Here is a 12,942-nt window from a genome sequence, read left to right as displayed (position 1 = left end):
CATAATAATCAACACAAAGATAACTGAACAAAAAGTTGTATTGCAAACTAATATCTTGCAGTTTCATATATAATTCCTATTATATGTATTATTTCAAGATTTGCTTTACTTCTTTTCTTATATTTGAATTGAAAAGTCCTGCAAACAACTGTTGAGTCCTTTCAATTAAATTATTGATTGAATAATAAGCTATAAACGCTGACCAGTATATAAATAAAGTCTGGAAATGATTTATTGAAATAAAAGAGTGGTATTAAGTCATAACATATACTGAATCAACTTTCAAATTTAATCCAAATTCATATTTACCTCGACGAAAAAGCATAGTCAATTGAACTACAAAATCAAAACCTGAGACTACTACAATGTATAACAAAGAGATTGGTCACTTCCCATGTAATAGTAGTCTCAAACAAAAACAAAACTGACTTAAATACAGTGTTATGAAAATTTTTGAAGAATGGATAACAATGCGATTTTTATTATTCTGATATCAGAAATAATCTCATTGTATCAATTCAGAATGCAAGTTCTTTTTATTGAGATAATCAATTTAATTGCATTATTTACTTTAATTAAAACCGCATGATACTATCAGAATTTACAGTCAGGACTTAGCTTGTCAAGATCTCACTTACTTTAATAAGTTAACCTTAGTATAAAATAAAGAGATGGGGTATATGATGAGATAATATAAGATATTTGTATTCCAATTAAAGGGCTCTTGAAGAGGAAAGTAATTTATTACAAATTTTTTTTTTAATTGACACAATAATTTTAATATAATTCATATTAATATGAATATAACCATCTTAATTCTTAGATTTTAAACCACAGCCAGATCAGAGCCATTTCAAATTCATTGTTTTCAAGCAAATGAAGAAAAAAGAGTAATACAAGCTAGCTTTTGTCTTATTACATGTACAAGGAAATATAAGAAATAGTAATATAAATAAGGAAATAACTTAGACAAAAAAGACAGAACTTATCCACTGGACTATATGTAAAGTATTCCCTTACTAATCCTTAGAGGAGCAGCTGTATACTTAGAAATAAGGATGTTGAGGACTTGGCCCATCGATCAGCATTAATTTTTAGACACATATATACAGTATGGTCAATATTGCAATCTGCCCTATTTGTTCCAACCTATGAGTTTTAAAATTAATACCTAGGGTGGGAATTAAACCCATATACGTTCATTTACTCTACATTGGTCTGCATATACATACATTGTACATGTGAAATATATCAAATCATAAAAAATGCTGTAATGTGAATATGGTAATTTGTAAACATCATTACAGCCTCATTTTTTTAAAGACCTAGTAAAAGAAGTTCCTGGACCTACCTGGATGTATTTCTTATGCAAGTGTATTATATAACTCTTGATAGTATAACACGATAATGGTAATTGAATTCGGTATTTAGTAACAACAACGTGCAAATTAGGTAAACAAACATCAACAATCCCACGGTCCACTTGCATGTCCCAAAACGACCCATCAGGCTTATTTACACGAATTTTTGCTTAAGCAGACAGTTAAATATGTCTGGTTACCTTATAAGTTCTATAAAGAATGCATTTGCTGTAATGACTTGTGTATGCATGGAAATATAATGAAGACAATATTGATTTTTTACCGTAAATTTTAAATACACAACATTCCCGGGGTATCCCCACAAAACACATGCCATTGGCTACTTTGTAACGTTGGCTGGTAACGTGTAGCCACTTTCTAACGGTAAATGTAATTGGATGATCTTCAAAGATCAATAATAAAATTGCTAATAAATGATTGGATACGAATTTGTGTCAGCTTATAAATAGATGAAAAAATGTAAACATAGAAAACCACCATTTTGACGTAGGAAACAAACTAATTTTCAATCTTTGATTAAAGGACATTGCTCACATTGCCAGCGTATCATGCATAACCAGTCATCTGCAAATATATCTTTGAATTTGTTTTTTACACTTACTTTTCTATGTTTTATTTACTTCAATAAATTATAGGTGGCGCTGGTTGTTGGCGTAAACATTTTACATATGGGTCCTTTTTGTGTCGACAAGTTGACCTTTATCTGTCAGATTCAGGCGTTTGCCGTCCAACTTTACCTTATCCGTATTTGGCACAATTTTTTGGAATTTTGGATCCTCAATGCTCTTCAACTTTGTACTTGTTTGGCTTTATAAATATCTTGATATGAGCGTCACTGATGAGTCTGATGTAAACGAAACGCGCGTCTTGCGTACTATATTATAATCTCGGTACCTTTGATAAATAATTATACGAAGTCAAAAATATGACAGTTGTTGTCCATTTGTTTGATGTGTTTGAGCTTTTTCAAAAAGGAAAGTTTCAAAGGGCACGACCTTTAAACTTCAAGGGGATGCCTATGTTATGTTCCAGCAAATTGTTGCAGAATAATTGCTGCTGTGTTTATTTTGCACAACATATGTGTGGATAATAAGATACCATGTCTTGAAAATGACAATGTACCGACCTAAATCCGCCATTGAACGAAGGTGTAGTATGTGGTAACTATTACAGACTAGGGGGAATAGCTCTGGTAGCATGGATGGAGGTGATTACATACGGACACATAAAAACACATCAGCTTCCATTTCTACATTTTAATCAGACAAAGATTGACGCCACAAACATAAATACAAGATACTGGCAAAAGAGGAACAACTCTCTCTTACAAACAGAAACATAATCTGACCATACATACTGATATATAACATCCCGCCCCCAAAACAAAAAAATTAATAAATTTTTACAATGGTCAATATGTTTATGTGTTATAAAAAAATACAGTATATAATAATTTCCAAAATTGAAAGTTTACATGAATAAAGTTAATCTCTCGACACTCTAGTAACCATTTTAAAACAAACGTATCAACGCTGCAAAACCGAAAGTCTGGCATCTCGGACTCCTCCCTCGGATGACCTTATGCACGCATTACTCTCACACAAACAATTACAGTGATACACACACATTAATGGCATTTCCTACTAGACAAGCTGATATCATTATAAAAAGCTGAATACACATTTGATAATATCATCAGAGACCTTAAACTCTTAAATTTAATAAGGTTTTATTTATGATAAATATCACACCGCTAAATGATAAACACGTTCACATTAGCTTAAATTTAAAGTAAACAAATAACGTAGATCAAAATAAGCATGAAAAGTATCTGGTTTCATAAAATCAACATGGTTAAAAATAGAATGTTCTCGTACAGAATAAATTCATCAGCTTTTCTTTAAAATAGGTCTTCTTGGTTCTCTTCAAAACCATGGCGATACAGTTATCACCAAAACCAGTACTGTTAATATAATTACGTTTTTAAAAGACGGAGTCAAATAAAGGTTACGGCGGAATGAACACAACAGCAATACAGTCAACATATTACGCAATACACATCACACGTGTAGAAGGTTCAACGGATAAATCTGGGTCAACAGTTGTTATGTAAAATGGCTCTTCTGATGAAATCGGAACTTTAGACTATGCATGGCGATACAGTTATCACCGATACAATTGAATGACGTGAAATAAAAATATTATATATAAATAAACAGGATCCAAATGTTATAGAAATTAAATAATGTATGATGCAACGAGATAAATCTCACGTGCATTCTGGTTGCGAACTGAATACATGTAGACATTCATTAATAATTCACAAAGACAGTACGTATACGAGACGAGACATGGTCTGTTCTTCTTCTTTCCAAAAGTCAATTTAAATTTTGGTACAATAGTAATAAATACTATAATAAAAGTTCAGCTTAATTTTTAAAATCAATAAAAAGTTATCAGCATCATGGCGGAATAACAGGATCCATCAGGAACAATCGGTCAACTTTTTAAGTAAAAATATCCAAAATCCAATGAAAAATTAAAATCCAAAATATGTATAAATCATTATTCACGATCGTTTCGGGTCCCCACCATATTACAGACTAGGGGGAATAGCTCTGGTAGCATGGATGGAGGTGATTACATACGGACACATAAAAACACATCAGCTTCCATTTCTACATTTTAATCAGACAAAGATTGACGCCACAAACATAAATACAAGATACTGGCAAAAGAGGAACAACTCTCTCTTACAAACAGAAACATAATCTGACCATACATACTGATATATAACATAACGGACAACAGATCAGAAGAAAAAACAGCAATAAAAAAGATAAATTTAATTCAAATACTTTGTCAGAACAAAAAATATGATTTGGATTTTTATGCCCCACCTACCATAGTAGAGGGGCATTATGTTTTCTGGTCTGTGCCTCCGTTTGTCCATTCGTCCGTTCGTTCGTCCCGCTTCAGGTTAAAATTTTTGGTCGAGGTAGTTTTTGATGAAGTTGAAGTCCAATCAACTTGAAACTTAGTACACATGTTCCCTATGATATGATCTTTCTAATTTTAATGTCAAATTAAAGTATTGACCCCAATTTCATGGTCCACTGAACAAAGAAAAAAATAGTGTGAAGCTCAGGTTAAAGTTTTTGGTCAAGGTAGTTTTTGATGAAGTTGAAGTCCAATCAACTTGAAACTTAGTACACATGTTAACTATGATATGATCTTTCTTAATGCCAATTTTAAAGTATTGACCCCAATTTCTCACGGTCCAGTGAACATGTAAAATGATAGTGCGAGTGGGGCATCCGTGTACTATGGACACATTCTTGTTTACATTTGTAGGTAGCTCATCATTGAACCAAATTGAGAATTAAACGGAGAACATATATTAAAGGTTTGTTGACTTAAGTTAGTTGTCTGTCTGTCCTCTTCTAATTTGAACCTCTTGGTTTCAATTTCCAAACGACTTTTCTTAATGTCAAGTCTATCTTGCTCTACTTGGAGTCTCTTTTTCTCGACAACGAGCCGTTCAGTTTCAATAATCATTTTTTCCTTTTCCACTACAAGCAGCTCTTCATCAACTCTTTTCCCTACTGTTACCGATCTTTTCCGTATTGATGAGGTGGCTGTTGCACTTGAACAACTATTCACTGCAATTGAAAATTATCAATAAGCATATTTTTAGATGAGAAAGAACAAAATTAAGACACACAAAAAACCAACAATAAATATGAACTAAATGAGAGACACTATACATTAGTATTTTTAAAAACCTAAAAACATAGGCTAATGGTTCTTTTTAAACTTCGTCTTCATCATTGATCAATGTTATACAGTGAAAGCTATACTCACAGGCGCTGGAGTACAGACATCCTTTAACATTTATGTGTGGTTGATTTCTCATTGTTATATCTTTATTTGTGATTTTGTATGTGAATTAAAATTGAATGAAGTCTTGGGGTAATTTCAATACCATTATCATTTTGTGATCTGGCATATTTAAATTGACCCAATAAATGATTGGGAATATATTTATCTAAAACTGAAGGAAAATTCGTTTTCATAAAACGTAAACCTACTTCACAAATTGAAAGTGTGTAGCTATTACAAATTATGGAACTGACCTGGCTTAGCTGGTATATATGTTATCTTTGGGCTTTCATTGTTGTTTATAGTAACGGTCTCCTCAGGAAATGCAATTTGGTGTACACAGGAAACGGCAGTATCTGTTAAAAAATAAGATCATTATCATATTTTAAAAAATCTCTTTGGATGACTCGAGGATGATAATGTAATATAATAATAAAGTTTATTGTTCTCTATTTGGTATTAAATTTATATATAAAGATCCATGTTGTTACATCTTTGTCAATTTGTCAATCGTTAATGGCAGTCAATGAAGTTTAAGAACATCAGTTGTTCTGCCTGTTATAGTCAGATGCGTTTTGTTAAAATATACTTTTGCTAAAAGATTTAAAATTTGTTTTTGTTAATCCAAAACCAGCTTGCTTCTGATTTTGTAATAATAGGAAAATGGAATAAATTGATAAAAAGAAAGTGTCCGATAGGAATGTTAAACCATTATAATAAACGTATCTCACCTCCTCTTTCATTTACATTCGGTAAATCTGTCGTTTCTATCCCGCAACTAATACCATTGATTGCTGTTGGTCCAAGTATTCCAAAAACAACACGCTCGGTCTCATCCGGATCATTACTCAAGTCAACTGGGCCGCCTCCAGTTTTGTTCAGTGATCTCCTATGTTGGGAATTCTTTTTCTTTGTTTCGCTTTTAATATATGTTCATTTTCTTTTTATTTCTTCTTTTGATCTTTTAACTTGTGACACCGCGTTTACTTCCTCAACAATATGTTGCCATCCGCGTTCTTTTGCTAAATGAGTGTCAGTGTTGTTGAAGCTGGAAAATAGCAATTTTTGTCTTTGATTCTATACCGTCCGTTAATGCCTTCAGTTCGTCCTTCATAAAATTTGGCGTTGAAAATAAAAATGGAACCCAACATCCACATATTCCAACATCCTTATTTAACTCATGTCAAACATTACTTAACCTGTCTAAGGAATAAAAATTTCATTCCTGGTGATATTTTAATATATTCTAGAAAATCACTAGAACTGACTGAATAAATTTATAGAATTGCTTGCATCCAATCCTACATTAATATAATGTTTCGGCGGCATTTTTATAGATTCTAAAATGGGTTTTAGATATAGGCCCGCCATCATCAGGGATTGTCCTATATTTCCTAATTTCGAATTTTAGTTGATGTTAGCAGATCTGCTAAATTTTTGTGCCTTTAATATGCTATAATAGGTTTTTCTTTGAATATCTTATTGCAAATCACATCTTTTTGTAATACATGCCAGTATTTGATGATATATTTTCCCAGTTTTTTTATGCATGGGTTGTATTTTGTAGATAAAACTAAAGGAATTTCCTTTTTTTGTTTTTTAGAAAGTTTTCTCAATAGAAATTTTCTATCCCTTGTTCTTGCCTCATTTACACAATTATCTATCTCTTTCTCCCTGTATTCCCTCTTAATTCAATTTAAACTGTGAAAGAATTTGTTCTAAATCATCTATATTATTTGTGTTTCTGATGTATCGTATAACCTCACCCTTGATAAAACCGGAAAACACATGTCTAATGTGACAACTGTTCCGATGTAGGTATAAAAATGTATTGGTGGGTGGAAAGTGCGTTTTCAAATCCAATATGTTTTCATTGAGAAATCTTCTCCCTTTAAATAAATGAAAATCTAGAAATGTAGTTTCAACATTTGAAATGTCGTATGTGAATTTAAGGAACTTATGGTGGCTATTAGCTAACTCAAAAAAATCAATCAATTCTTGTTTGTTGCCATTGTATATTATAAAGCCATCATCCATGCATGTATCTCACATAATAGAATATATTATTTCTATTACGGAATTTTGAAAGAATTTCTTTCATGATATTGTACATTAAAATGTTACAACATTCTGGGGAACAGCACGCCCCGATAGCTGCACCAAGACATTGTTGATATAGAAGTCCATTAAATTCAAAGATATTGTTTACGAGGACAGATCTAAGGAGGTGAAGTAGATCCTCTGTGGGTGGGCATTTTATTTTGTATTGTGATTTGTCAAAATCATCATAGGCAATTCTCACTGCAGATAATATTTCATCAATTGGACAATTTGTAAACATTTGGCTTATGTCAAAACTGCATAGCAGACAATCAACATGTGGTTTAATTGTTTCCAATTTGTGTATAAAATCTGATGTGTCTTTTATGCATGTTTGTTGTTTTTGCACGATAGGCACAAGAAAATAATCGACATAACGGCTTATATATTCTGTATTTTTTGTTGCTGGGTTTTGACGGTTCGAATTGACGTCATACATTTTGTGACGTCGAAGAAACAGGAGTCTCCCGTCTCCCGCCGTTTCCTTTTCAATTTTAACTCTAAACGGACAAACCAATTGATAAGTTTTAAAACGCTAACAGTCTATTTTTTTTTTCTAAAATAAGATGCAAATTGTTGAAAACTAATGCTAGAACAATTTGTTTATAGTAAATTTTCATTTGACTAATTGTTTGAATACAACAAAATTTTCCATCTTTTATCATAATAACAATAGCAACTTATTTCAGAACGTCTTTTATATATATATAATCACTGTGCTTAAACGGCTGTGGGTAACTTAAGTTACCCACAGCCCAAGATGTCGGACTCTCAAACAGTTGATATGTAATTGATACAAAATATACTTTTTGCGACGTTTTTCATGCTCAATGTAAATATTTATAGGATTATTGAATAAAGAAATTACTTACCATAACCATAAATTTGTTAATTTTGAGTTCACTTTAGCACAAGGTCCACTTTAAAAAATGCAAAATATGTCCGTAACTTTTTATTTCAAACTAATCAGACTGTCCGTAACTTTATTTTCGGATGTGGGTAACTTTTTTTTTCAAAATTGTAGACTGACAATTTCAATAATTAAAGGATAATAAACACTTTAAAACCCCTTAATTATTACATAAACTTATATAACTACGATATACTTCAAACTAATCAAGAAAAAAAGAACTAAATTATGAAAAAAAACAGACCAGAGTTTCACGGATTTACCGTGATCTTTTTTTATCTTATTCCCGATTTTCATCTTCCGCCAATACAATGGATCAAGAGACGCAGGTATTACCGACTGAAGAATCAGCAGTAGATTCTACTGATACTATTGTAGTGGTAAGTATATTTAGCAAACCAAACTCCCTTTTAACATTCAGATGTTTAATAGATATGTTGATATATGAGTATTCTATACAGTACACCGATAAACAGTCCAATATTCAGTGTTATAGAAACTACCCTCAAGTCTTTCTGGTTTTATGGAAACGATAAACAGCATTCCGCTTAGATTTCTATGTAAAATTAATAGATTACTTTCGAGTTCGTTGCAGTTCCGTCAAAAACTTGGTCTTTAGTGAAAATCATATCGGCGATCCTATCTATCGTAGTTAATGACGCCATAAAGGCGAACGTAACTGACGAACTTTTCCGGTGAAGGACATAACTCGAAAGTAGTTTATTGATTAGTTAGTGAAAAGGCAAAGAAATAATTGAATACATTTATTTTATCAAAAAAATAATCTATTTTTGTTACAAAATTCGTTATACAACTAATCTTTGTTATCAGGTTACTTCTGAAACTTATGTTATATAAAAAAAATAATATTTACTGTAATTTAAAATGTGTACATTTTAAAGGATGTTTCACTGAATAGTATTACTGGTATGTATACAAGTTTATCGTTTGTTTCTTGTTATTAAACTTTCCAATTGCACTCAGTGGGCGCATAGTAGATTCCATTGTAATTTTTCAAAAGTGCAGAATTGTGCTAGAGACGGCAACATTTCTGTTTGTGTGTGAAATTTCTAAAGATAAAATCACAAGAAGTATTTTCCCAATTTTATTAATAGCCGCTTGAACAGTAAATTTGCCTACAAAATATCATATATATATATGCAGTTACTGTTTATAATGAAAAATACTCAGTAAAAGGGAAATTTTGGCCCAATAGACAAAGAAACATAATACTTGTTACAGTTTTGCGTATTAGTTAAAACGGTCCAACTTCTTTTTAATCAGTATCACTTGTATCTTTAACTACAAATTGCAACACAAAAAAGGGGACAATACCAAGGACTCCTCGTCTGTCTCTGCCACTGTCTGTACTTGAAATTTAAGTTAGATTTTTAAAGAATGTGATGTTTGATTTTATTAATAATTTTGGACTAACACATTTAAACTTACAGATGTTTGGTCAATTTTGTTGGAACAAGCACAATGGTTTATCTTTTCATATAGAAAAAATAACGAGTTTCTAATTGTGTTAAAGATTTCATCTTAACGTTTTATTTAAAATAAAAATTATTATATGGTACGTTTTATAACTTTTGCTAATTTTGTAAAACATATTGAGTATTGATTATGTTTCAGGGAATGATATTTCAGCCTTAGATGGGTCAGTACTGGTTTTTTCACCAACTGAAAACAGTACACCTAACCATGAAGGAAAAATTATCCAAGAGTTAAAAGGTATATATTCTGTTCATTCAAATAATAAAAATGTAAGCTAGCCATAAAAATTTTACTGTCAGTTTTCAAAAAGAAATTGAAATGGCTGAAATAGACCACTGAGAACACTTTCTACGTGTATATTCATTTTTCAACCATGCAGTAATAAACAAAAAGTGTCACCAGCCTGTGTGTGTTTTGCCCAAACCATATATAAAGGAAGTATGTTCACATAAATGATTGTGTTTTATGTACAAATCTGGAAGTTCTATGAAATAGATCACTCCTACTTTCATTTGTATCACTATTATGTGTAAAGGTTAAAAAAAAAAGCAATCTACTAACTAGAAAAAACTGTTTATTATCTATTTTTCATTGAACATTTTATTTTCGAATGTAATAATCATTTTATTTTAATCTTTCAGTGTGTGATGATTGTGGCAAGACCTTCAGGTCAATGCCTGGTTTCAGGGAGCACAGACAGAGGGAACACGGACAACAACAACGTTATACATGTGGACAGTGTAACAAAGGGTTCATGTCCAAAACATTATTTAAATCGCACATCTTACAACATTGCCAGGTTAATATATTATGTACTATTTATTATACCTTTTATGCATCCATGAGAAAAAATCCCAATGAAAAAAGGGATTCATTCAGGAGGCGGCAGATGGTCTTCAACATTGAGCAACAGCACAATACATAGCAAGCACATAGTCTACTTTGTAACTCTTACATTTATAAAACTAAAACATTAACTTGTTCATTAATTCGACCTGTTATCTTAAAGCCATTGTCTTCACTAAAACTAAATCATATGGGACAACATCTTTTAGAGGATACTTCACATGACAATTATTCTTTTTTATTATTATTATTTCAGGAAAAGCAGTTTAAATGTAAAGACTGTAAAAAAGAATATGTTCACAAAAAGGACCTGGAGAACCATATCACGGCACAGCATGGTGAGAATGTTTTTTCCTGTGAAAAATGCACTCAAACATTTGCATATCAAAAGTCCGTGAGGAGACATATGGATGTCGTGCACAGTGGCAAGAGGATAGTGTGTGAGCTATGCACTGTCTCTTTTAAGTACAGATCAAATTTTAATAGACACATGAGAATAAAACATCAATAATTATTGTTATATTAAAATACAATAAAACTATCTAACAAAACCAGAAATCTGCATTTTATTTATTGGGATAAAAGGTCAATTTCGTTGTCCATTAGTCCGTATCTCCTATGTGGCAAAATTTTTTCCTCGTTTGATTTATGATAAGATCGGCACCCCTCAGCACCTTTGCTTGGTTCTCCAAATGAAGATATGGTTCCACTCTTTCTTTTTGGTGTTTTTGTTTTACGGGCTGGCATATCAAAAGGATGAGACCTATATAAAAGTATACAAATGAAAATTAAATGTGAATATATATAACCTATATAAAAGTATACAAATTAAATTGAAATATGAATATATATCATATCCTTTTAAGTTTTAGATAATATGTAAAAAAGAACATGAGAGCATGACCCAACACAAAAACTAAGCATGTACCCACTAAACACATAACGTTCAAAGAACGTTGTGGATTGGTTCCTGTAAGGTTATTTCGGACTTTAACGTTACACGAACGTTGTGAGAACGTTAAAATGAAACGTTACAATTCAACGTTCTAGGAACGTTTTGTTTTAACGTTGTGTGGAAGTTTCAGTTTGGTTATGTTACAAATAATACGTTGTAGAAACGTTTCATATTAGTTACTTTTGAACGTTACTTTACTAACATTCTTAAAACGTTCGAATAATGTTCATCATTTTTTTTTTGAAAAAATAATCTTTCCAAAAAAAATAAAAAAATAGCAAATTAATAGCAAAAAATGCAAGTAAGATGTTTGCCGTCTTGCATGTTGATCAAACCTTTATTTTGTTTCAGAAAGTGAATGCTGATAGTTTTTAAAACTAAAAAACCGACACTGTATCAAGAACAAAATAACTTTTTATTCTTTAAACATATAGATTGCTCTATTAAAAGTTAAAATTCATTATTCTCATTATTTATTATAACTTTTTTCATTCAACTTTAATTTGTGAAACATAATTAATATACATAATGATATTTGATACAGCCATTATGTTAATCAAGCATATTCTGATTAGGTTGACCTATAGAATGATGTTGACCAGATGTTAGACAAATTTCAAAGATAGTTGCTATGGTAATTAAGGTTATAGGAAATCTAAGTGTAATGGGATAGTCACTTTTGAGACTATTTCCTGTCGTGTATTTGTAAGAAAGCAGTGATAACAAAGAAAACAAAAGAGAAAATCGCATCATCTAAAGAGAAAGGAACATGTAAGTTGATTATTACTTTAAAAATTCTGATATACGTATATCATGTATATGATTATGACAAATAATACATGTTTTTTAACCACAAATAAAACTTATTTTATTTCTGAAATCTTTGTTAAATGTGAAGATTGCATTTATAACCCTTATCAATGGAAAAGTGTATTTTCGAATTTTCCTTGTTACATACTGTTTCAGAATGTTGTTTAATTATTTTTAGGTCATAAAAATTTAAAAGAATTGGACAAAATGCACAATAAATTACTTTAAGTAAGTAACATACTAGCAATCCTTAATGCCACATCGGATTCGAAATTTGCAAATATATATGCATAATTAGAATGTTAAATATTATAATACCGATAATGCTGTTGTATTTAGATTTGACTTTGTATTTTTTTCACTAGAATTATTCATTTAGTTAGGATTTATTATATTCATATATATTATATATAAGAAATATACATTGAATACTCATTTGTTCATTTTTTTATTACAGGGGCAGTGGAAATGAACCTGATGAAGTGAATTACATAACCATGATAACTAGGAAGTAACTGTATGAACCTGATGAAGTGAATTATATAACTAGGAAATAACTG

General features: G+C 31.0%; 1 protein-coding gene across 1 annotated transcript; it reads left to right on the top strand.

The window, feature by feature from the left end:
• The first annotated feature begins 8,585 nt into the window (after positions 1 to 8,585).
• LOC139525482 (zinc finger protein 57-like) lies at positions 8,586 to 11,292 on the top strand. The gene is made up of 5 exons (XM_071320893.1): positions 8,586 to 8,654; positions 9,177 to 9,201; positions 9,910 to 10,008; positions 10,413 to 10,570; positions 10,874 to 11,292. The coding sequence occupies exons 1-5, from the start codon at positions 8,586 to 8,588 to the stop codon at positions 11,126 to 11,128; spliced, it is 606 nt and encodes a 201-aa protein (XP_071176994.1). The 3' UTR covers positions 11,129 to 11,292.
• Positions 11,293 to 12,942: the final 1,650 nt, after the last annotated feature.

This window comes from Mytilus edulis, chromosome 1 (genome assembly GCF_963676685.1).
Source record: "Mytilus edulis chromosome 1, xbMytEdul2.2, whole genome shotgun sequence".
NCBI classification, from domain to species: domain Eukaryota; kingdom Metazoa; phylum Mollusca; class Bivalvia; order Mytilida; family Mytilidae; genus Mytilus; species Mytilus edulis.
This window is presented reverse-complemented; position numbering and strand designations above follow the sequence as displayed.

Excerpts from the sequence above, each read along its gene's own strand:
- LOC139525482 (XM_071320893.1), top strand. The coding sequence starts at position 8,586 with ATGGATCAAGAGACGCAGGTATTACCGACTGAAGAATCAGCAGTAGAT. Across the intron at positions 10,009-10,412 it reads AATTATCCAAGAGTTAAAAG|TGTGTGATGATTGTGGCAAG; the intron begins GTATATATTCTG and ends TTAATCTTTCAG. Across the intron at positions 10,571-10,873 it reads ACATCTTACAACATTGCCAG|GAAAAGCAGTTTAAATGTAA; the intron begins GTTAATATATTA and ends TTATTATTTCAG.